This window comes from Canis lupus, chromosome 30 (assembly GCF_003254725.2).
Source record: "Canis lupus dingo isolate Sandy chromosome 30, ASM325472v2, whole genome shotgun sequence".
In the NCBI taxonomy this organism is placed as follows: Eukaryota; Metazoa; Chordata; class Mammalia; order Carnivora; family Canidae; genus Canis; species Canis lupus.
This window is the reverse complement of record NC_064272.1, coordinates 2,199,110-2,224,127: the sequence shown is the minus strand read 5'-3', so window position 1 is coordinate 2,224,127 and position 25,018 is coordinate 2,199,110. Positions and strand designations below refer to the sequence as shown.

General features: G+C 40.9%; 1 protein-coding gene across 24 annotated transcripts in view; it reads right to left on the bottom strand.

The window, feature by feature from the left end:
* FMN1 (formin 1) overlaps positions 1-25,018 on the bottom strand; it is a 433,877-nt gene that overhangs the window by 141,024 nt on the left and 267,835 nt on the right. For all 24 annotated transcript variants that reach the window (XM_049104448.1, XM_025473314.3, XM_049104447.1 and 21 more), the window contains 6 exons: positions 18,252-18,313; positions 16,246-16,334; positions 9,436-9,565; positions 7,829-7,975; positions 6,673-6,732; positions 347-467 (listed from right to left, as the gene is read on the bottom strand). In XM_049104448.1, coding sequence (XP_048960405.1) covers positions 347-467; positions 6,673-6,732; positions 7,829-7,975; positions 9,436-9,565; positions 16,246-16,334; positions 18,252-18,313 — 609 coding nt within the window. The remainder of the gene's footprint in view (positions 1-346; positions 468-6,672; positions 6,733-7,828; positions 7,976-9,435; positions 9,566-16,245; positions 16,335-18,251; positions 18,314-25,018) is intronic.

Sequence of the window (25,018 nt, the reverse complement as noted above, 5' to 3'; positions counted from 1 at the left end):
TCTGCTTATTAGGGTCATTGTAATAATATGAGACGATAGTAAGCATTCAATAAAAAGGTTGCTGCTTTTATCATGAAGATGACATCTATTATATGTTAGAAAATGTAGATGTAAAAGCTGTAGACATAAGAAGCACAAATTAACACTAATAAAAGAAAGGGCTATGCAAACCCAGTGCCTCCAAATAGCGCCTAAAAGATGGAAAGTTTCATGAGGGCCATGGTGCACCATAACTGAACTCTGCAGCAATTCCACCCTGTGAACCAGACATCAATGATCCTCTTCAATCATTTAAAAAAATAAAATATCTTAGCTATTATCATAATAACAGAAGAGTTCCTGTTACCTTCTAGTTGTCTCTTGAGTTTTCTCAAATCTTTTATGAGGTCTTCAAACTTGACTTGGGAAGCCAGAAAGAAATCTTGTGGTTCGGGCAGAGGGAAAACACTCTTTTCTGTTCCTGCTTCCTAAAAGACAATGGTTAACAAAAGTACATTATACTTTCCGATTGTCATTTTCAATTGAAATTCCAAAACATCTTTTATTGGATGTGCAAATAAGAATCAGAGAAACACTCCTCTGCTGTTCCTAAATTTGGACTGGTTACTCAGAAATGCTTTTGTGTCTTCTACAGTATCATTTTGATCTTATTGATACTGAGGTTGGCTCTGGCTCTGGCATGGGTCTTGTTCTATTTTGTTTCATGAGTCAAAGAGAAAATTGTCAGGTATGTCCTGATCTTGGACGCCCTACTCCCATGGAAAAAGACATGGGAGGGACACATGAAAGTACTTAAATTCAAAGTCCCTATTCGAGTTTCACATGGCAGCAATTAGATAACTTATCCGTGAGGTATGGCAATGGGTGTGAACTGGAAGGTGCTGGACAAGACAGCACCGCAATGGGAGAAACAGTCACGCTGCCTTATGCTGTTCCCTACCTTTTGCTGTAGCTTAAAGCTCAGAGGTGTGTGTGTGTGTGTGTGTGTGTGTGTGTGTGTGTGAGATATCAAATTCTTCACATATTTATAAAGATTTGTCAAATCTTGTTTGGCTTATCTTGGATACTTGCTGAGGGCATGGTTGGCCATAGTTTTTGACAAGCTCCCCAACTCTACCTCGTAGAGGATCTAAGCTGGGAAATAAGCTTCAGACACATGGAAAGAAAGCTGGGCCTCAAATACATCTTTTCCAGTCCCATCTGCTTTCTCCCTGAGGTTGTTTAATGTAAGCTCTGAATCTTGCATATCTCAGGCAGTCTTCAGCCCTTCCTCTCTCCACACAGGCTACTCTGCCAGCTTTCCTTCACATTCCATTTCTCTTACTGCCATTAGGACTAACTCCAAACTCTGAAACTGCTTTATAAGGCACTTTATGATCTGGCCTCTGTCTATGCCCTCAGCCGTCTTCTACCTTCCCCTATCTCAACCTCCCTCCCCTTAACATCCATAAAATGACAGCACTGGCCACATTCTCTTATGTCTGGACTTTTGTCTATAAAGCCATCCCTTTCTAACTCTTCTACACAAAGTCTTCATGCCTTCTTGTTCATATCATTCTTCAAGTCTTAAGACAGATAGCACTTCCTCCAAGATCACCTCTCACCTCCCAGCATGTGGGTGTTTCCAAGAGTCCTTAGGGTGTACCATTATCACAGCACTTATCAACATCATTTTCAACATTGCCACATTAGCTTATGTGTGTCCTCTGGTAGACTATAAACACTGTGATGGCAGTAATTGTGTTTTATTCTTGGTAGTGCATACAACATCTGGCCTCTCAAACTTTGTTTGGCACCCTTACATATAGCCTGTAAAAGGTTGTTCTGAAAAGTGTGTACCCTTTAGCAGGAGACAACTAACTTACTGTCATATTTTCTTGCGGTTTCAGGAATTCTCTGGACCTGTCCCCTTCCTTTAAGATCATTAGCTTCACTTGAGATGCTAAGAAAGGTGGTTTTCCTTGTTTTACTGAAATATCTTACATGATCAGTGTACTTTGTCCCCCTATCTCCCTAAAATTATTTTGCTCCTTTCAAAATAATGGAAGCAGTACTGTAGTCTGAGTGCCAGGATGGAAATCATCTAAGATGCTTGCCACAAAACTCCATGGCAATCTACATTGGAAACTCATGTATATTATCTCTTCCTATTTTCCAAAGCTTTATCATATTCAGTCCTGGCTTCAGGGGTTTTTGTTTTGTTTTGTTTTAAGCTAGAAAATGAGAAAGTGCTGCTGAGCAAATCAGCCTGGTAGTAGCTCTTGAAAAAGCTGCTCAATTAGAGTTCAAAAGACATGGCTGGAGATGAAATTCTGTAAACTTCACAGACTTAGACTTGGACCAAAAACCAGCATGAGTGGAAGGAGGCTTGGAGCAGGATTCACCTTTATTCAGCTAATTGCTCATCACCACTAACCACAAAAATCATCACTTATGCTCCTACGGGGAGGGGATAGCTTAATAAATCACATAATTCTATACTCTTGCTGAGTGAAATGGATTTTTGCACAGTGAAAACCGGGAGAGCCGCACACAAATGTTGACTTCTGAATTTTCCCCAAACTGGGCCATCCCATATTTGAAACTACTCTTACTGTGAGATTTTGCTCTGAAGTCAATTCTACTGCATTCAGCTCTCCTCATGAATCACACTTCACTGGCAAATTTCAGCCCTCCAACATAATGCATCTGACTTGGTTGAGACAGACACTACAAAGTAATTCTACTTATGCTAGATGAGAAAGGGTACTTCTCAAGATTCTTCAGGATAATTCCTCTGTTACATTGGTACCTGCTGTCAGAACTTCATTTATTTGCATACTGCCAGAGCTTCAACATGCCTGCCCTATTCTACCAGAAAAAAAGCTCTCACCACTTTGCACCTAGTTATCTACAGATGCTACTCATTGCCCTCTTGTAGATATTTGCAGTAGATTCAACCCAGTAAGTATTTGTCAGACCCTAAATTACAAACAACAATGAGCTCTGGACCTCAAGGAGCAATGCCAAGCTAACAGGCAATTGCTCATTGGTATCTACATGCAGGGCAGAGTAAGACGTATCACAACAGAGGTTCAACCCAAGTGTTCCCAGGCTTTAAAGGGGAAAAGATGAGGAAGTAAACAAAGGGTCCATGGAAGAAGGGCCATGTAAGATTGCACTAGTTTTTATTTGATCTTCTTTCCCATTTACAAAGATGACTCATGTTCGTTATGTCTAACTGAAAGACAGAAGAAAGTAAAAATCTCTTCCAATCCTACCACACAGAGATAATCAAACATTTATATATATGGCTGATATACCAGGTTTTTCTGTGCATTTATGCATCTTTATTCTACATTATTATCAAATTATATTCTATATTAAACGTATGTTTGTATTATAAAAGCAGATCAAGAGTATTTTCTAATGCCACTACATTTTCTCCTATATACTTCTCATGGCAGTGTATTATTCCATTTTATAACTCTAGCATAATTTTTTGACCTTAGTCTCTAGCTTTGGCCATCTACCAAAAACTTTGCTATACTTTTTTATTACAAATGATTATAAGTAAAATAGTGATACATGTCCTTATTTATTTCCTTAGGATAAAAATTTCTAGGAAGATCATATGTATTTCTAGGGCTTCTGATATAGAAAGGTTAAAGTTTTGCTAACTCATACTGCACATTTGCATGAATGAGGAAAAAGTGTCCCCTATAAGTAGGCACAGCTCCCTGGGGAGACAGCTTGACAAATACATGGCAACTTTATATGGAATTTTTTAAAGGCACCCTTTATAGAATGCAATTTGGTGAGTCAAGGGCAGTCAAGATATGGGTCCCATATACCTAGAGATATTAAACAAAAAATAACTCAGCCATTCATGATAGAATTGAGAAAGGTTTGATCCATTTAGATTGCTAGCTCTATATTCCTAGTTGGCAATTTAAATCTTCTGTTTCTTTTTGTCGTTGCTGTTTGGGTAAATTGCCTGCAGTCTCTTATGGGTTTGTTTTGTTTTGTTTTGTTTTTTAAATGAAAGGAGACCAGTTGTCCTTTCCATGTTGATTCTTAAAAGTGTGTTACCTAATATGTTGCAAATATATATGTTGCTACTGGGAGCTTTTCCCAAAAGGCCTTTTGATTTATTATTTCAAGAGAGTATTAATAAGACAAAACAAAAGATCAATAGAAAGGCTAGTGACAAGGATAGTTCCAGTTAGAGATAACATCGGATTGAAAACCTAAGTGTGAGAAAACATAGAGTGTATTTGGAAAACACTGGGTCTTGAGTTGGATCACAGAGAGTGTGTAGGGGGAAAGTAATAAAAGCATGGTTGTAAAAGACTGGAGTTAAATTAGGTAGAGTTGGGAATCCCTGGGTGGCTCAGTGGTTTAGTGCCTGCCTTCGGCCCGGGGTGTGAGCCTGGAGTCCTGGGATCGAGTCCCATGTCAGGCTCCCTGCATGGAGCCTGCTTCTCCCTCTGCCTGTGTCTCTGCCTCTCTCTCTGTGTCTCTCATGAATAAAAAAATAAAATCTTAAAAAAAAATTAGGTAGAGTTTTAAGTTGCTTGCAAATGAGGAGCCCTTTCTGTTTTTGAGTAAATAAGTGATATAATATGACCAGAACTATAAAAACTGGTCAGGCCTTGGGTGTGGGATGGACTGGAGTGGGAATGAAGGCTATGGTGGGGAGACGGGCTGGAAAACAACAGGAATACTTCAAGTGAGTTACCTTAATGCCTGGATAAGTGGGTCCTTTCTCTTTTCTTTTTGATAAGTCTGGCTAGGGGTTATCTTGTTAATTCTCTCAAAGAACCCGTTCCTAGTTTTGTTGACCTGTTCTACTGTTCTTTTGGTTTCTATTTCATTGATTTCTCCTCTAATCCTTTTTATTTCTTTTCTCCTGCTGGTTTAGGCTTTATTTGCTGTTCTTCCTCCAGCTCCTTCAGGTGTAAGGTTAGGTCGTGTATTTGAGACTTTTCTTGTTTCTTGAGAAAGGCTTATATTGCTATAAACTTCCCTCTTAGGACCAACTTTGCTGCATCCCAAAGGTTCTAAACTACTGTGTTTTCATTTTCATTTGCTTCCATGAATTTTTAAAACTCTTCTTTGATTACCTGGTTGACCCATTCATTCTTTGGTAGGATGTTCTTTAACCTCCATGCATTTGTGTTCCTTCCAAATTTTCTCTTGTGAGTTCAAGTTTTAAAGCATTGTGATCTGAGAATATGCAGGGAATGATCTCAATCTTTTGATATCAGTTGAGACCTGATTTGTAACCCAGTATGTGATCTATTTTGGAGAAAATTCCATGTGCACTTGAGAAGAATGTGTGTTCTATTGCTTTAGGATTAAATGCTCTGAAAATTATCATATTTCACTCATGTGGAATTTCAGAAACAAAACAGAGGATCAGAGGGAAGGTTGGGGAAAAATAAAATAAGATGAAAATAGAGACAGAGATAAACCATAAAAGAATCTCAACTCTAGGAAACAAACTAAGGGTTGCTGTAGGGGAGGAGTTAGGGGATGGGGTAATGGGTGATGGGCATTAAAGGAAGCATGTGATGTAATGAGCACTGGGTGTTACATGCATCTGATGAATCCCTGAACTCTACCTCTGAAACTAATAATACATGATATGTTCATTAACTGAATTTAAATAAAATAAATTATTGAAAAGAAGCCTGGATAAGTGGGGCATAGGGATGGAAAATAGGGAAGAAACATGAGAAACAATTTAGTTGAAGGACAGAGAGGAACCAAAGAGGAGGACAAGTTTCATGCCTGAATGACTAAATGATAATCTCCTCAGTAGAAACAGGAGAAGTTTAAGGGGGGTGGGAGATGATTTACTATAGATACACTGAGAAGGGTTAGATGAGGAGGGGAGGAGACAAGACAGTAGATTTTATCAGTACCTAGCTTGTCTTCTGGGTGGAATTATAGGTCTTTTGAAAACAAGGCCCTGGAATCTACTTTTTTTCCCTTGGTGCCTCAGAAAAACTATGCTCATGTGGCAAGCTAAGCAGGACAACGTTTTCCTGAGACTTTCCCCCTTCATATTGATTGCTGCATTTCCCAACACCACACAACAGTGCCTCTTTCTTCTCAAAGTTAGGACTCCTTGTTCTCAATTTAATGAGAAGGAATAAAACATAGAAAACTGTGCTCAGGTGGATTCCCACTGAAAAATTTTTTTCTAATTGCAAATGTAATCTAAGCAGAGAGGATGGATTTCAAATTCCACTTCTTTAACTTGTTCACAGATGAACATTACTGATAAGGTATTGGGTATTACTGCCTTTTCATTTCCTAAATTTTGGTCTGCAGCCCAGAACTAGTTTCAGACACAACCAATTACTGAACGGATATAGATTTCACGGAGACACTCACGATGTGGTGGCACCCAGATAATCAGGGGTCTCTCTAAAACTGTGTTATATTAGCAGGTTAAGAGTCAGTGGTTTGAGAGGTACTGAATAATGCTTCTCTTTACAAGAGTCAACTAAACTTTCTTGGCTTCAGTGTTCCCATCTGTAAACCAAGGAGCCTGGATAGTTCTCAAATTCTGTGTTGGACTTGAAATTCATCCATCCATCCATCATCCAACTTCTGAATGCCAACAACGTGTAAGAGTTGGAACCCCATTAGTGTAGTTTTCCATATAATGGCATTTCTTACCTGATCATAGTAACGCAGGTAATATTTCACGACATAGTCCACCAGATTAATCCCATTATCCTAGGGTTAAAAGAGAAACTTAAATGAAAATCATTCACATGAGACTACCATGTTATGTAGTTGAGTACTGAAATCTCAGTTTGAGACCCTAATACTTTTAATTCGTGATACCTGGTCCTACTTCTGTTTGTGATTGGCAAGATTTCCCCTCTCTTCTTTTTCTCATCAATTTTTTTTTAATGGCATCTATACAAAGAAATGACACTTGCTATTCTTTGTTGGGGGGGAAAACCCAAACAGATAATCCATAAGACCTCTGAGGTGATTGCTAAAATAAACAAATACACAGAATGGCTCATTATTTTCTGGCATAAAGCCAAGACAGGAGGGAGTAGGGGAGTGCCAAAGGGAACCAGGGACTAGAACAGAAAACCATCCCTCCCTTCCCACCTTTCAAAAAAAAAATGTGTGTTCTTAATGGCTTGAAAAACAATCAGGACAGCTTAAAAGGAACGCCACGCCACTTTATGACCCTAGGAGGCCGGGGGCAAGCAGGCCCTCCCACAAGGCAGCCTTTGTGTCTTGTTCACATGGGTCTAATTCTAATTTGCCTGTGTGTTTGCCCTCCCTTCACTCCCCCTGCTCCCCATGGGACGCCTAGATATGGGCTGGTTGTTTCTAAAGAGGGAGCTCTGCAGGGGTGTGGAGCCAAATGATAATCAGCCTCTGAGAGTTTGACAGTAGACCCCAGCCCGATTGTTGTGGGCAAAAGAATAATTCAAATGCTCAGCTCAACTGCTGATTCAACATTGCTCCCTACTCAGGAATGAGTAAATTACAAGTAGCTGACACTAAATTCCAACAGAATCAAGCCTTGTGCTCTGATGGATACTGTGCGCTGTTTCTTCTCTCATTACAGTTCAACATCCAATTGTTTTCTTTTAGGTCAAACCAATATTGGAGGTTTTGTCATCTCAGTAAGATTAAACATGAAAAACCTATCTTTATTCAAACATCAAAAGGAAGCAAAGAAAAAAATGTATTGTTAGCAGGAGAAAGGAGATGAAGGGAGCAACCAAGATTTTTTTTTTTTTAATTAACGATATAGAAGGAATATAATGGCAAGTTATGGAATCTAATTATGAAAAATAAATACCCGACTTTTGACGTCCTTGAGTTTGGGCAGAATTTCTAAGCTATATCCATCTGCTTGTCCCCGAGTCCTATTTCCTCCATTCATATAATTTCCAAAAGCCAGAATGAGAGCTAAAATATCCTTCACACTCTTCATGTGCAGCAAACCCTGTGACAGCAAACACCAATTATTACAGAGCTGAACTTCAAAGGCACCTATGTTCATTCAACAACAGAAATTTACTGAGTACTCATCAGGCTGTTTGGTGGCATGGTGCTAGCTGGATTGGCAGCTGGTGAAATGGAAAATACACTTTATTAAGACATAAGAGTCTGAAAAAAAACATATTAATCAGTCATCGTTTTCTATCCTTTTGATGAATTATGAACTGTGCATGTGTCTACGTTGCAGATTAGATATTTACATTTTTGCTTCAGCCAGTTTTATTTTTTAAATACTTAAAAATATTTGTGAATTGCAAAAAGAGAGTTGTTATAGTCAGACTTTTACAGTTGGTGATTTCTAAGCAGAGAGGATTGGTTTAATATCATTTGAGGGTTTGTTTTTGGACAATGTTTCTATATAAACAGTACAGTTATATGTAGGATAGGTTTAATAGCAACTCTATTCTTCTTTATCCCTGGGTATAATCCTCAGAGGTGAACCACAATAATAGTATTTTAAGCATATGTTTATTACTTGCGATATGTCCATTAACTTGAACAATTTCAATCTGTGTAGGGTTTTCTTCACTTCCTTGTCCCATTTATTCCTCTTCTTTTTCTTCTCAAAGTGCAATTTTTAAAAAATTGATACTCCCCCACTCCCCGCTTCTTTACAGTTTTAGTTGACTTTATATTCTTTTATTTTAGGGTAAAGAATGAAAGGCAAATGCAGCTCTAGGCCAACCTCTCTTCCTGCCCTTTAGGGTGTTATTAGAGGGTGTATATTATACCTGGGAAGTATTTATACTTTCTTTATTGAAATCTTTTATACTTTGGAAGGAAAAGAATCACGTCTTCAGGTAAAAACTAAATATTGTAGTATGTGTGGAGAGGATTATCATGTTCTTAAGGACATGGGTTATCGTGAGAAAAAACAAATATTAAAATTTACAAGGAATTACCAGTGTGGTAAAGCCCACAAAAACGTATTTGTTTGCCACTCATTATCATAATAATTTATTTCGCTTACCAAGTCTCTAGAATCTTTTTATTTCACTATGGAGACACATTTCAGATGATCAGGTGAATGGGTCTAACACAAAATCTCTGGCAATCCAGTTAGATGAGTAGCAAGCAAACTACGCTATTTAGGTTAGTTTTACATGGCCAGTATGTACCTGAGAAGGTATCTGGAATACCTAAGAAGATGGCTATAGAAGAGTCATTTTTTATTCCTTCTCCCCATCAGTCTGCATCTGACTTTCCTCCTCTCTTCCTCATTCATTCACCTGCATGCACACACATACTCACACTGGAGATAATCATCATAACTCTACTTAAAAAAAAAACACATAATCTTAAATCCAAAAGTTTTCTACAAAAGAATTCCAGTTGATTCTTCCACTCCCTATTTCCTCCTTTACTAGAGTAAAACTAGCCTCTTAAATCAGACAGCAAACATACCTTGGAAGCTCCTGTGACGATCTCTACCTTTCGGTGCAAGGAGGTGATACTCTCAGAAAAGACAGATCTGAAGATTATGCACTGAGCCCGTTCAGCAAAATTCGGGATCTGGGCTAACTCGTGTAAAAATCTGCAAAAATTAATAATGAATCACCTCGCTTCACATGCAATCACAAAGAGAGAGAGAGAAAAAAAAAAAGACAGCTGAAAAAGATTCACCATGAGAGCATTCCTTACTTGATGATGTCAATTTAGCAATTCTAAAATATCTCTGACAGGCACACCTGAGGTACTCCAAGGGTCTGTGTTCTATTGTTGACAATAAAGACATTTTTTAAAAAAAATGGGTTTCTATGATGGTATATAAATGTACGGTGTATAAGGTGCTTGAGGAACAGAAAGTTAATGCAATTATACTGAACCACCATGAATCATCTCCTGCTGTGCAAACAGAAGATCAAACCCAAATAAAAAGCATTACCTTGAGCACATGAAAATAAATACATAATGAACTCCCTTTATAACGCAGCACTCTTTAAGGGTCTATTTCACACAGGCAAAGTCAAATGAAGGCTGGAGGCAGATGTCTAGAGAAATGACAAAATGTCTCTTCCTAAAGTGAGATTACTTCTATTCCTTTTCCCTGAATTAGACAATAGTCTACAGAGACCCTATTCTACAGATATTTGCTTGCTTTTCCTCATCAGCTTACCTATGAAGACAGAGTTCATAGCTCAGTGAGTGGAACAAAGCAGGCACTCATTAAGTGGACATCAATCTTAAAAATTATGGTGAGACATTTTAAAAGCTGAAGGTGAGTACTAATCTACACACAGAAGCTCACTGTCTGAGCAGCTGGGCACTGGTGCCCTTTGCAAAAATAAGTTGGAAGAGCTACGCACTCTTCAGGCCAACTACCAGAAGAGGAGGCATAAACTAAAATGGGCGGAGAGAGTTGGTCATGAATTCAGAGGAGAGAATCCACTAACACCTATTAAATTCATTTTGGGGCTGAAATGATGATTAACTGATATTTCTGAAAGTCTTGGTCAATGCCTAACATCATTACTTTGACATTTTGCGATCTCACACCAAGAATGCTTTTCCATAGGAGCAAAGCTGATTCCTTCTTTTTTCCATACCCAAGGCAGTTTCCTTAACTTATACTTGGTACCTCTTTTACTTTGCTTTTTTTTTTTTTAATTTTTATTTATTTATGATAGTCACAGAGAGAGAGAGAGAGAGAGAGAGAGAGAGAGGCAGAGACACAGGCAGAGGGAGAAGCAGGCTCCATGCACCGGGAGCCCGACATGGGATTCGATCCCGGGTCTCCAGGATCGTGCCCTGGGCCAAAGGCAGGCGCCAAACCGCTGCGCCACCCAGGGATCCCTACTTTGCTTTTTTTAAGGGAGACTTGTATTTTAATAAGATTCTAATTATTAGCTTTTTAAAAAATGTATCCTACATTCAGGATCCAAGTCATAATCTTTTTTTTTTTCTTTCTTTTTCTTCTTCTTTTTTTAAGTAAGCTCTATGAGATCAAGAGTTGCCTGCCTTGACTCTGAGCCAGCCAGGTGCCCCTTTATTCAGTTTTCTTTTAATGATACTGAGATGAAGCAAGGAATGCCCATATAAATAAACATACCTTTGTTTTAAAGTTCTGTATTTCTCATTATTATGAAAGCCATGTGATGAGATGTAAAAGCAGAAACCCATAGGTACTCTGAATTGGGACAAGATGAAAAATTATACCTTATATGTAAATTGTTTCTTACAGATAAGGTTTCAACCACTGATTCACTTGTGACCCAAATCAGGGGTATCACCAGCTTTCACAAATATAAGCAGTGAAAAGCTTGTGGGACTGGTGGCATCTGGTCCTGAGGGGTACGTTGGGAAGTTTTACTTATTCAGATAATGCCAAGAGCTACCTCCAGTGTCATGCCCTGCCTTTCTCCTCTTCCTGCAGTAACCACCAGACACTCTTCCCCAAAAAGGACCCAGATCTGCAGAGTACATGAATTTTCTAGTTTAAATAAACACACAGAGAAAGTGAAGCCTTTATGGAGAGCGTGTGAGAGAAGATTCAGATCGACACCTCAGCTCATCAACAAGAACATAGGTGAAAAGGATGAAATGCTAGATGAATAATTACTTATAACTAGTCTCAAGAAAAGGAGGTTTGGGGCCAATATAAGGAGACATGCCCATTGGCTCACCGACATAATATTACCCAGAAAAGAGTGAAGAACAATCACAAGGTTCTTCAGGATAAAGCTTTATTGGGATTAGGAACTGGATGAGGAAGTTTCTCAAAGAGCCTGAAAGATCCAGAGCTCTACACATGAAGAAGGGTCTGAAATACATATCCAGAGTTAGAGGGCGAAGGGAAGTTCAAGAATACTACACTACTTTTGGATAGATCTGTAGGAATAGGTCAGTGAAAACTAATACCAGAGCGTGAGTCACCAAGAATGTTAGTCAATTTTTTAGACATGTATGAAGCATTTATGGTGTGTCAGGCACCAGGCTAAGACCTGAGAATAGAATTTAACTTACACACAGCTCCTTGTTGATAACCTGAAAAATAAATCACCAATTACCGTAGAGTGTGGGAAGTATTATCAACAATGGGGGCTTATGATAGCCATGTGCAGGGCATCCGGATCAGAGCCCTAGATGGACAATGTCAGCCACGGTTCCTTGGATCCCTCTGGTGCTTGTGCCAGATACATATGAGCAACTGTCAGGGAAGGCGCAGGCAGGATGAATGCAGGGGAAGATAACTAGAAGTCAGATGATAAAACAGGGCTTTGTATTCTAAAATAAAGGGTTTAAACTTTTCCTGAACGAATGAAGGGTTTTAAGCAGAGAAGTGATACTTTGGGCTTTTTGTCCTAAAGACGAGCATGGCAGTGGCTCAGCTGATTGGTTGGAGGGGGCAGCAGAGTAGAGGCTGGAAGACTTTCTGGATGGCAGTTGCAGAGTTCTAGGAGGGTGGGCCAGGGGTGAGTGGAGAGAGGCCAGCGCATGAGAGCTACTCCGGCGGCAGGAACCAGAGTAACTGACCAACCCCAGGGATGCTGAGAAGCATTCAGAATGACTTGCAGGTTTTTGGCTTGGACACCTGATAGAATGTGAGGATAAGAATTACTGGAGACATAAATTTGGAAAAACTATGATTTTATGTGACTTTGTGTCCCAAAATAGCCAGGCAAAGGTTTGAGTTAGAGTAGCATAGCACCTTTCTCATTTATCTGGAATAGTACCTGAGGTACAACTAACCTCAAAGGCAAACTTCTGTCTGATAAATATCTTATTCACCTCAGCTGCACTTTATACTCTATCCATGAGGGCAGGGACAAGAACTCTTCCACAAATCCCCAAGTATAGGTCTTGGATGTTGGGCCTTGGTACCTATGAATAGGTCTAGATTGATTTTTCTTTTGGACTAGTGTACCTTTATAACCTAGGGCCAGTTATAAAGAGGACTAAACAACCACAAAGAAGCCACAAACTGGGGAATCTTCTCATTCTTTCCCAGTGTAGCCTTATTTTCCCAGGAAGGGCTGCAACTCTGTCTGTAGGAGAAAAGATCTGCACGTGACGTGGTGTGGGATCCCCATCCACAGCATCGACTAAGCTGACAGGTGAAATGATGCAATTTGGCCCATTGTTTTCACATTTAGTTTATCATCCCCTTAACACCCAAATGGTCCCATATCAGGTGTGTGTGAACAAGGGCCGTGTACACAGCACAATGTATACTGTTCTTCCACAAAGGGTACACTAACAGAGTCTTGTCTCACCAAGTCAATGTGTTTTCTTTGTGAGGTCCCTGAGGCAAGTGGGGACTCCAGTGGAACATCTCGATAGGCTGCACCTGGTATCCTCAATCTAGGCCATGAAAAGCATGTGTTTGACCTAATCAAACCCAATAGAGTCTCATCTCACCTCACCACCATCCTAAAGCAGAATGCAAAGAGTTCAGGGCCATCCTTGAAGGGAATGGCTCTCAGGCAGCTTGGGCCCAAGCAGATGACTACTGTGTGGGAAATGGCATTCTAAATCTGGCACTGGGCTGCAAGAAGGCTGATAAGGTGAATGATGAGACCACCCTTTCCATGCTATGATTTATAGGACTCAGCATCACAAGGATCTTAGGAAATCGCAATGTTGAAACTACAAATGATTCATATTTTCCAGTATGTAAAACATGCTTATAGTCAACTAACTTGGAGCCAGCCGATGGCAAGTGAGTTGCCAGGAAATCAGACTCTGGCTAAAATCAAGCAAATGCTGCACTATGCAGGAGGTCAAGAGCAAAGGTGAAATTCACTCAGGCTTGAAGCCCTAACCTCTGTCCACCTTACCTACCAGCAACTGAATCTGAGCACATCACCCCACCAGGACAACATGACAGTCCTCTTGCTGTCAGTGATAGCTTAGCATCTTTGGGAAGCCTCACTGCTGTGACTATTCACAAACTTTGAAAATGCTCTCTTATCCAAATCATCAGTAGAGAAAGCAGGAATCATAAGTTACCTCTTAATGACCTGCCACCATTATTCTGTTTCCTGGCAATTAATTTTAAAACATAATGCTAGAATGACATTACCCTAAAAGGAAAAGGGGAACACTTATAGTGGCAGAAACCCACTCTTCATTTCACTGGGTCAGCCACTCCCAGAGCATGGAGCAGGAGTTGGCAAATTATAGCCCACAGGCCAAAATCAGCTTGTCACTCGGGTTTATATGGCCCACCAGCTGAGAATGGTTTTTATATTTTTAAGTGGTTGAAAAAGAATCAATGGAAAGATCATGTTTTATGACATCTACACAAATAGTATAACATTCAATTTCAGTGTCCCTAAATAAAATTCTACTGATACACAGTCGTGCCCATTTGTTTATGTATTGTCTATGGTTGCTTTTGCACTACAACAGATTTAAGTACCTCCAACAAAGCCTAAAATACTATTTGATCCCTTACATGAAAAGTGTGCAAACTCCAGGCTTAGAGATCATTGCTCAATGTAGCATAGTTGGGACTACCCAAATGCTTGATGTGTCCTTTTGTCCCTGTTAAGGACTGAATGTTTGTGCTCCCCCAAAACTTATATGTTGAAATCCTAACCCTTAATGTGATGGGTTAAGGAGGTAGGGCCTCTGGGAGGTAATTAAGTCATGAGTGTTGACCCATCATTAGTGAAATTAGTGCCCTTAGGAGAAGAGAGACGAGAGCTTGTTTCCTTCTCTTTGCTTTCTGCCACGGGAGGATACCGAGAGAAGTTGGCAGTCTGCATGCTGGAAGAGGGTTCTCACCAAAACCCAACCGTAATGGTACCCCAAACTCAGACTTCAATCTCCAGAACAATGAGATAAATTTCTGTTGTTTATAAGTCACCCAGTTTAGGATATTTTGTTATAGCAGCGCAAGCAGACTAGGATAGTCTTCAAAAACTCCCTATGGCCTTGTCAGTGTCTAAATATCCCATTATTAGGCACTTCACATTCAGTCGTTAGCATCTTAGTGGGAATTGATTTATTATTTTAGGAAACATGACTTGGGAGTGGATCACAGGACAGGGGCAGGAACTGGCAGGGAGGGTAGCTCAAATCAGTGGACCAGAAGGGCATTAGAACTTCATTTGCACTGATTCACAATATCCCTAGGCTTCATGAACTAAGTTGGGGCAGAGTTGGGGTGGAGTGGGGAGTGGTTCCTGGATTCTGCCCCATGTGAGAACAATTCATCTAAGGTTCTCAAAATTATCATGAAAGCTTGCCAATAACTGGGCAAACCTAGAAATCCCCACCCACTCATTTAGAGATATTTTCCTGGACCTAAATGCCCAGGCAATCCAAGGGGAGTGGGGTATTCTAGTGGATCCAAGGGCAAGCCATGAAAGTTTCAAAACAAGACACAGGAACTTCGATGTCTCTGGAGCCCACTTGTTACCCTAAACATAATTCTTAGTTTCTACTTTGTTTTCTATCCCCTGCCTCATCTCCACGTTGTGGGGAGTGGCCTGACCTGGACATGAATGGAAACACTTGAGGTGGTAACAGGCAAAGGATCCCTGTGTTCACTCTGGGCTCATTTCACATTCTCAGTTCTGGGCCATGAAAAGGTAGGTAGGGTCCCAGGGCTGCAGGGTTCCATACACTTATCTGTGGCTTGCAGACCCCAAGAGCCCAGCCAAGGTGAGAGTCACTCAGTTCCTCATTAGAGGGCTAGGCTTTCAAAGGCTGTGGTGCGACAGCTCAAACCATAGAGAAACAACTCTAGACCCTGAACAGAAAAACAAGCACATGTACAGAGGATGAAAAGGTCACCTGTCATTTGGACAGAGCAGGTGGAGGGATCTGGGGGAAAGCTGGCACGTTCGGGCTACGTTTTCCAGATACAACACTTAGGAAAATCCATTTGAATCCTATGACTCTAACCTCATCTTTTTAACTTCATCAGCAGAACCCTAATCAGAGCAATGACTTCTTCCTTCCTCAGTTACTCTTTTGGCCAGAATGTTTAGTCTAGGAGGAATTAACAAGCTGCTAGAACAAGAAAGGGGAATCATGAGGGGTGGGGGAAGGGGTTGAGACATATTAGATCCAGCAGCATAAATCTCCCGGCTGCTTTTCCCGGCAATCAGGTCATTCTGCTGCACGCAATAGGTCATGGGAATGGTGGTGCTAGGACTTAGCTCACTGCACAGTTTAGGTGCAATTACTCAGAGTTGGGCGGCCAGAGGACAGAGATTGCACTTGTCCTTTTGGTCTACAAGAAAAGTGTTCAAGGGTCCTTACTGCTCAGGTTTATCCAGCAACTTCAATTCTTCTTCCTTGGATGTCTCGTAATACTTCCTTATTTTAACCAGTTCGTCCTCTTGGGCTCTCTGCGTTGAAATAGATATCAAACAAAGCACACAACAAATGAACAGTGAGAACTAGCTAGAGCAACTGTGTCTCAAAGTGTGGTCTCTGGACCAGCAGCGCTGGCATCACCTGTTTCTAGTTAGAAATGCAAACAATTGGCCCTACCCCAGGCATAAGAAGCCCCAAGGGTGGGGCCCAGCAAGCCTTCTGAGTGATTCTGATGCACGCTAACATTTGAGAACCACTGACTAAAGCAAATGGTCATAACGAGCGACTGTAGGTGGATAGAGAAGTCAGGACATTTGAATCCCGTCTTTTCCCATGGAAACAAGTATCAGCCAGTTGTCCTTATCATTTATTTCCTGACCCTTAGAACAGTCCTCCTAACTTACGTAGGCTCCTGACTTTTGAATTTCTATTCTCAACCTTCTCTTTTTCTGAGTTTTGTGAACGCTCATCTGTACTGCTTATTTTGGCATTTAGTTATGTATTTTCTCAATTTATCCAACAATTTCAGTTGCATGCAGGTTTCCTCTACTGTGAGCTAACAAGTGCTGCCCATGTGCAGAGTCCTGAGCTCATGGTAACAACAAAGGCAATCTAGAAGGCACTTTGCTTTTTACAAAATCCATCAATATCAATTACTGTATCTTTGTTTTTCAGATGATTCTATCAAACTTGTACTAAGGACTGGAAAAAGGGCCTGACTCAGAACCTCTCTTTCTCCCATGATACCACGCTGTCCTCCAGGTACTCAACAAATGCACTGTCAGCTCCCAGAGGCCTGGTATTTGTGCACTTTCTTGTCTATTAACAAAAGCCTTACTGATGAAATGGGAGAAGTTACCACCGAATTGTACTAAACAGCTCCTGATATGTATAAAGGATGTGAAGTGTAGGGAACTGGCAATCCCAGAAGGCTGGATTATCATACTCTCGAAATTTTCATTAAGGGACTTAAGGTCCCAGGGGACATAGCACTGAAATGAATAATTTTTTTTTTTTTGAGCTCGGCGACCAGGGCACACTATTAGGGTTCCAGGCAACTTCTGGGGAAATACCACTGCTTCAGTAAAGAGAATCTGGTTCACTCTATTTTCAAATCCTAACAGAGTCAATGAATCAGGAATGTTAACAACCATGGAAATTCTGATTCTCCTGTGTCATCTTCTCAAGAGGGTCTGCCAATTTGCTGGTTATTCCACACATAACCCAAACTTAAAGACCTCGTATGTGTATAGTGCTGTTTATTTTCAAAATATATTGCTACTGCTACCCATATCGAATTCTGTTTTAATACAAATATCAGATAGAGACCTTTATAATCCCCATTGCACTGACAATCAAACAGGCTTAAGGAATTTGGCTCAAAGTCACTCAGAAGTCAATAGTAGAGTGGGATCTCAAATCTAAAATTGTCTGACTCTAAATCCAAAGCTCACACCCACCATCTTATACTCCTTCTCACATTCAATGTCATTAGTGCATCTAATCTAAAAGTAATCATCCAAGGTGGTATTAGTATTCTCATTCCTCAGAGGAAGACACTGCTGTACACCACAGGAAACTGGTAGTTTAACTTCACTTGCTGTGACAATAAGGTGCAGGGCTGGGTTCCATGGCATGGAAGGGGTCTCTACCTTGAACCACCCTCCCAGGCAGGTGTGCAAAGAGATCTGCTAACCCAGATACCACAGTGGGGTTGGGAACTAGTGCTTTCTTTCATATATGCTCTCATTTGAGCATACGTTTACAGAAACTGCCTTTCTCTCTCCCTTGCTATGTCAAAATCTTTACTGCAAAAGAACATGAATGACTTAGTGATGGGGGGGCAGAAGGAGTCACATATAACCATTTTTTAGATTCAACGTTTTTTAAATTAGTGAAGAAGATATGAAAACCTGAAAACTCTGCCTCTGCATGTCTTCGATACTCACATTTTCATATAAGGCTGCCAGGGTCTCCAGATCAACCACAGAGTCGTCCACGTTGAAAATGGCTGCCATGTACCCAAAAAGGAAGAGGAAGAACAAGATAAAAGGTTTGATTAGACTCCCCCACACTGGCATGCTAGCCACACTCCACGTCTAGCTTCCAGGCAATGTAACACTGCACTTTCTTATACAAGTTGCGTCTTTCCACATCTTCTTGCTGCTTTTATTTTTGTGCCAGGGGGGCTCCGATGAAAGAAACCAAAATGGCTCCTATCGCTAGCCAAGCCGTGGCCCTGCCTGGTTTAATTCCTCAAGTTCCGTGTCCTCTCTGCAGTTTAATTTAGGCTCCACAGGAGAAGTGTTTGTGCTTTAAAATGAAATCAGTTTGTAGGTTTGAAGCACAATTTTAAATCTTTCTTCCCGGCTGGTAATTGAAGAGATTTAGTACCTAATGCACCAGAACTGACTCTTGCCCATTACTAGGAAGAGAGAAAAAAAGACAATGTTGGCAAATTAAATGAATTCAGGCATGTGATTTTAGGCACCTTTCCATGGCCACTGCAAACATCTTGTTTGGATTAAAAAGACAAGAAAAAGCAATAATTGCATCAATGGCAAATTAAGATTATGGAAACCTCCCATGAGTTAGTCTTAAGGCAAGTTGTCATTCCCATGGTTTTATTAGGATTCTACTTGTTGTTCTATATCTTTAAGTCACTTAACTGCTAACATATATGCTTATGATTTCATCTAGAGAGATTCCTTCCCATATATGCTGGGTACAAACACTGAAATTGTAAAGCCTTAATGGATTTGGCAATCAAAGTGTTTGAAATAGGCAGCTCCACATCTTTAAATAATTATTCAAAACTAATAAGGTTTGTTCTCTCAACCCCACCTCCCTTCTCTGACTTTACATTGTGAAATTAACCAGCACGCTAGTAAATTTTCTCCATGGCAGGCTAATTAATTTTATTAAACCAACCAGTGATATTTAGAATGCCTTAAAATTTTGCTTTGTCAACCATTATTCCATTCATTGGCATTACACCATGATTTTTGGAGAAGGTAGGGATCAAGGTAAAGGGCAGGTTCCTTTCAAATTGTTTTGCATCTTCTGTAGCTGAATCATATATGAACCCCCTTATACAATTTTAATAAAGTTAATGAACTGAGCTAAGATCACATAACTTCACAGAACACCAAAAAACGTACTTAAAATTCCTTCGCAGGCCACCTTCTCTAACTTAGGGTTAATCAACAAGCTATTCTTAGATATGGGAGAGTGGGGAAAGAAGAGGTTAACATGTTAGTGAAAAAGTCAGCTCAGATTCCACTAAGACAAAAGAAAACCACACTTCTAAAAAGCCTAATCTGAAACCACAAAATTAAAATGTAGTTTGAGGAAAGAATGGAAGAATTTACCCTCCCAGGATGGTTATTTTGTGTGTGGAGATCATATGAATTCAGTAATTCATTAGAAAGACCATGAATTTCTGCCTGTTTGGTGCTTTAAAAAAATAACTAGGAACAAGGCCTAATTTATGTAAATTCCAACCTTCTCCTACAAAAATTGGCCAACGGGAATGCAATAAGAAAAGCTAAAATTCTACAGTCTATCAGAGAAGTTCTCTGCTAAATTAATCCTACATTGTAGGTATACTCTATGAATTGCAAGCTTAGATATAACCAAGTGATCTTAACTAATGACAAAGAGAATGACCTATGGGTTGTTTTTCTGGTGAGTAAACATTTGGTTTTTAAAAGTTAATCAGTCTAGGTCCCAGATATGCAGTTTGACAGGTTGTATCATCAGTCAATTCTTCTCCAGTGTGCTAGGCAGCAGCAAGAAAACATCTGGAGGATGGGCCTGGAGAATAAGCATGGGCTCTGGAGACATTTATTCATTCATTCACCCACCCATGAATAAATATTTGTTGAATGTGTATTAAGTTCTAGAAACTGTTCTAAAATGCTGTGATTATATAAATCAAAAGTGTGTAAGAGGTTCAAAACACTTGATCTCATGAATTTTTTTTAAAGATTTTGTTTATTTATTCACGAGAGACAAGAGAGAGGCAGAGACACAGGCAGAGGGCGAAGCAGGCTCCCTGCGGGGAGCCCAATGTGGGACTCGATCTCAAGACCCCAGGATCCCTAAGCCAAAGGCGGATGCTCCACCACTGAGCCACCCAGACATTCTGATCTCATAAAATTTATTCTCTAGCTGAAGGGATACAAAATAAATAACTTATTTCAGATAACAATACACTGTGAAGAAAGTAGAGAAATGAGCAGCATGACACAGGATGGTCAATGAAGGCTTCTTTGAGGAGGCAACATGTAAGCTAAGAGCTGAAGAGGTCAGTTCTGTAAAATGTTCGGGAGAACTTTCTAGGGAAAGGTAACTTCAAAATGAAGTTTCTTTTTCTGAGGAAGGAACAAGCTTAAGGTACAGAAAGAGACCAAGATGACTGTCATGGAAGGAGCAAAATTTATTCCCTATGTGATCCTAACAGGTTAAAGTGTCGAAGCTCAGCACATCCATCAAATGAGTCTACTATCATATGCTGAAGAGACGAAATGAGGGAATATGTATGCTTGGCATAGCACCTAGATAGAGCCTGGTATGAACTCAGAATGGTTCCAATGAACGATGATGAGTAGGATTTTAAGTACACACATGGTTAATGCGTTTTAATGCTTGTTAATGCCTTATCTCCTTTAACATCTGGAAAGAATTAGAGAAAGCAGACTACAACTATGGAGTAGTTTATGTTATAAATGAAACTTTCCAGAATTCATGAGTGTTTCAGATAGGAAACCCTGCTCGAAATTCAACTTCAGGAAGCATTATTAACAGTCAAGGTATATGCACACATAGTTGTAATTACAAAAAATAATGCCTCAGAGGTCTTCAGAGAAATCCGAGGTACTTTGGGATCTATTCAGAACATCAACCTCATTTGCATCTCCAATTTCCATCTTTCCCACCAATCTACTGTACGTCATACCACCACCATTATTTTTTTAAAACCATGTGTCTCAACATTGTACTTTGATGTTGACAATATCCCATATGTCTTTCCTTTAAGTATCAGGTAAGGTCCATCCAGGTAAGCCTGATGTTGAAGCCCATTCCTTTCCTGGACCCAAGCTATGCTTCCAATTTCATCTCCTACCACTTCCACTTTTCTCCCAGGTACCCTGTGCTCCAGCCACTGGGGGCAACATACTGTGGCTTCCTCCCTCCTTACAGCTCTTCCCCAAATGCCTAGGGGATTGGTTTCCTGCTCTGGAAGGAACCCTTTGAACTTCAGATCCTTAAGTCCTTGCTCTGTACCTCTTCCATGGCCCTAACACAAGTATTTTACACAGAGGAAGAGAGTCTCATAAAGAACTTGTGTTACTACGTGTACCAGAAGAGTTTCCCTCCTCTGCTGGGAATGCAGAAGGCCTGTAGCCAGGGGTTATTTCTATGCATTTTGTTAACCCCTGCACCCAGCATAGCACCTGGGGTGCTACAAGGATAAACGTGTGTGGATGGGATAGAGCCTGTAGGAATCTCCCAAAATGAGTCCTTCTGTTGAGTATCAGGAAAAGTTTCTTTCTTTTCTTTTCTTTCTTTCTCCTTCCTTCCTTCCTTCCTTCCTTCCTTCCTTCCTTCCTTCCTTCCTTCCTTTCTTTTTCTTTCTTTCTTTCTTTCTTTCTTTCTTTCTTTCTTTCTTTCTTTCTTTCTTTCTTTCTTTCTTTCTTTCTTTCTTTCTTTCTTTCTTTCTTTCTTTCTAATAAAGATTCATTTATCTATCCATGAGAGACACAGAGAGAGGGGCAGAGACACAGACTGAGGGAGAAGCAGGCTCCATGCAGGGAGCCCAATGTGGGACTCGATCTCAGGACCCGGGGTCATGCCCTGAGCTAAAGGCAGACCCTCAACCACTGAGTCACCCAGGTGTCCCTCAGGAAAAGTTTCTTGAAAAAGAAAACAGAAACTTTAAAAAAGGATACAATTTGGCAGATGAAAATGCTTATGGGGAATATATCTGAATTAGGGTAATTTGCTCACCCCTATTAATCCCCGGTTAAAAAAAAAAAATCAAAGTTTAATCAGCTGAGTTGCATTATCATGCTCTCATCCACATACTCAGTATAGATACACTGCGTGCCTGAATAGTCCATACCAAAAAACAATTAAGTTTCACAAGTAAATTTTCTTGTTTTCAAGGAAAGAATAATTTTTACCTCCAGAAATGTTTTAAACAGCAGTATCGCCTTATGTAAATAGGCTACAAGTAAAAATTCAACAGTTATATTGCTTCAGGCAGACACATGAAACTCTCATTTAAAGCCACATTCGTTCCAAGCAAGGACTATCTGTAAATTTATAACAAGTGCCAGTGAACACCTACTAGAAGGATGTGAGACATGTCAAGTGGAAGAAGCAGATGCAGACGGGCTCATGGTAGGCGCAGGCAATGGCAGGTAGTTCAAACCTGGCTTGAAGAGAGCATTAATTCCAATCTGGAGCACACTGGGTGCAATTCTGAATGCCACAAGGAAGGGCCTGTAATGCCCTCCACATGTAGCAGGGAGGCACTGAGCAGCTACCAGCAGTGGTGTGAGCTGAGCAGGGTTATATTCCACAGGACATGTCAACATTTGGAAAAACTGGCTTAGAACCTATTCCAATGAACAAAAGGTAGCAAATACCATGGATGGAAGGCATGGAACTGGGGGGCAGGACACATCAGAACACAATGGAGTGGCATCACTAACTTGCTACGGGACTGAGGAAACAGACATAAGACCACCCGAGGCTTTGCCACTAGATTTGGAGGAAGAGCTTTGGACAGAAGTAGGCAGAGGGGCCTACGGGCTGGATATGATCTTACCCCAGGGGCCAGGAGCAGGAATGGGAGAGAGGAAGACTACTGGAGAAGGAAGGATTAGATAGACTAATTGGGGGTCAATACCAAGTAGTCCATTAAGGCTTTCCTTTTTCCATGGAAGGATCTTAAAGACACAAGGAAAAAAGGGAAATAAAATTCAGAGGTGGAAGAAGCATTATGAAGAGACATCCTGGTTGAGTCCAGGAGCTTCAGGAAATCATTTCTATTATCTCTCTTCTACAGAGTAGCCAAGCAAGGTTAGGTGACTGGCCAAGAGTCTACAGAGTGAAAAGGCACAGGTACTGGGACTCCTGGGAGGGTGGTTCTGCATGCAGATGATTCTGCTTCCTGGTCACCAAAACCAGTCTGAGTTCCTACATAGGGCTGGAATCAACACCTGGTGATTCTGCTCCCCAAACTCTGGCATGGCGTACTAGGGAACCAGTTCTCGAAGGCATTTATTGTCAAACTCAAAAGCATTGCATGAATCCATTTAATTAGGTAACTGGTGGTTACAATACAAAAAGAGAGCAGTCATTGATTAAGTTACTTTTGGAGTGGCCCAGGATCACTTAGCTCCCTCCTTTTTATATTTTAAAAAACCTACTCTTTCTTGCTCTGACACACACGGACATCCCCTTTATCTTAAGTCCGATTAGCGAATGCCAGCCTACACGCTTCCACGGTGTGCCTCACAGGCCTGATGCAGTCGTTCCAGGCCAGTGTAGCTTTTGTTCCCATCTGTACAGGGCTCATTATACCGACACTCCTGCAGATGGTGTCAGAAAGGTGAAGTGTCAAACCCACAAAGGGGCGACCCCAACAACTCCCTGCTACCGCAATATCAATCATGCTTGGTGGTTTTTACTTTTATCTTCCTCTTCCCTTAGTTGTTCTCTGCTCGCACTGTCAGTTTGGTTAGACTATTTCACCTACACCTCACAATATGTCGAGAGGAAATAGACACACGCTGTGAAAAGCTGGTAATTTTATTGGGTTCCTTTACCTTTAAAAATCTGTTACTTGGTCAAGTCTGGTTTCTGGGCTCCTTTTTTTGCAGGGAAATTGAGGCAAACATTTTTATGTGGTCCTCTGGTGCCTGCTCTGTGCTCCAAGAATTACGTACATGCAGATCATTAGAGTAGTGCTGGGCCCATTAAGATATAATAACCGTCAGCGGGGACACAAAGCAGATCAGTGTCGCAGAGTCCAACTCCCAGGCACACATAAAACCGCACGCCCGCGGCGGGCTTAGGCTCAGGGGCAGGGCTCACGCCATCCTAAGTTCCCGCCGCTTGGGGCAGCTTGTCAGGAGGGGATGCTCTCGGCCCCCAGCCACTAACCCTGAACGCCTGTCACTGGTCGGTCCCCAAGCACACGTACCTTTGCCAACTAGACAAAAAATGCCTGCGCTTGCCACCTGAGGGGCTTCTAATTGGTAAAAAAAAACCAGCAGTTACTTAAAGGAGCTGTTTCTTTTTTGACTGACCTCTGGGCAGGAAACACGTGGAAGCCTGAGGCAGGAAAGGCCCACTCTGTGGGGTCTGTGAGAGGAGCCAGGGTGAACCTGGCTGCCCCAGTGTGGAAGGTGTGGGGCTGCAGTGGCCTACTGCATGGTGGCTGTTGTTGACTCGAGAAATCACCTCTCCGCAGCCTGGTGATGCCTCCTTGTATCTCCTTCAACTACTCGTTGAACATACTGCACCAAGTGGGTATTTAACAACTGCTTGCAAATGAGCTAGATTTATTCTCAGCCCGTGAAAGCAAAGATTAAGAGGGTGACTTGACTCTATTAATAGAGATTATTTTCTTAACAATGTTAACTTCCCAGTGGCCAACATAAAACGTGGCTGTTTTGCCCAAGTTACTGATATTCTTAGG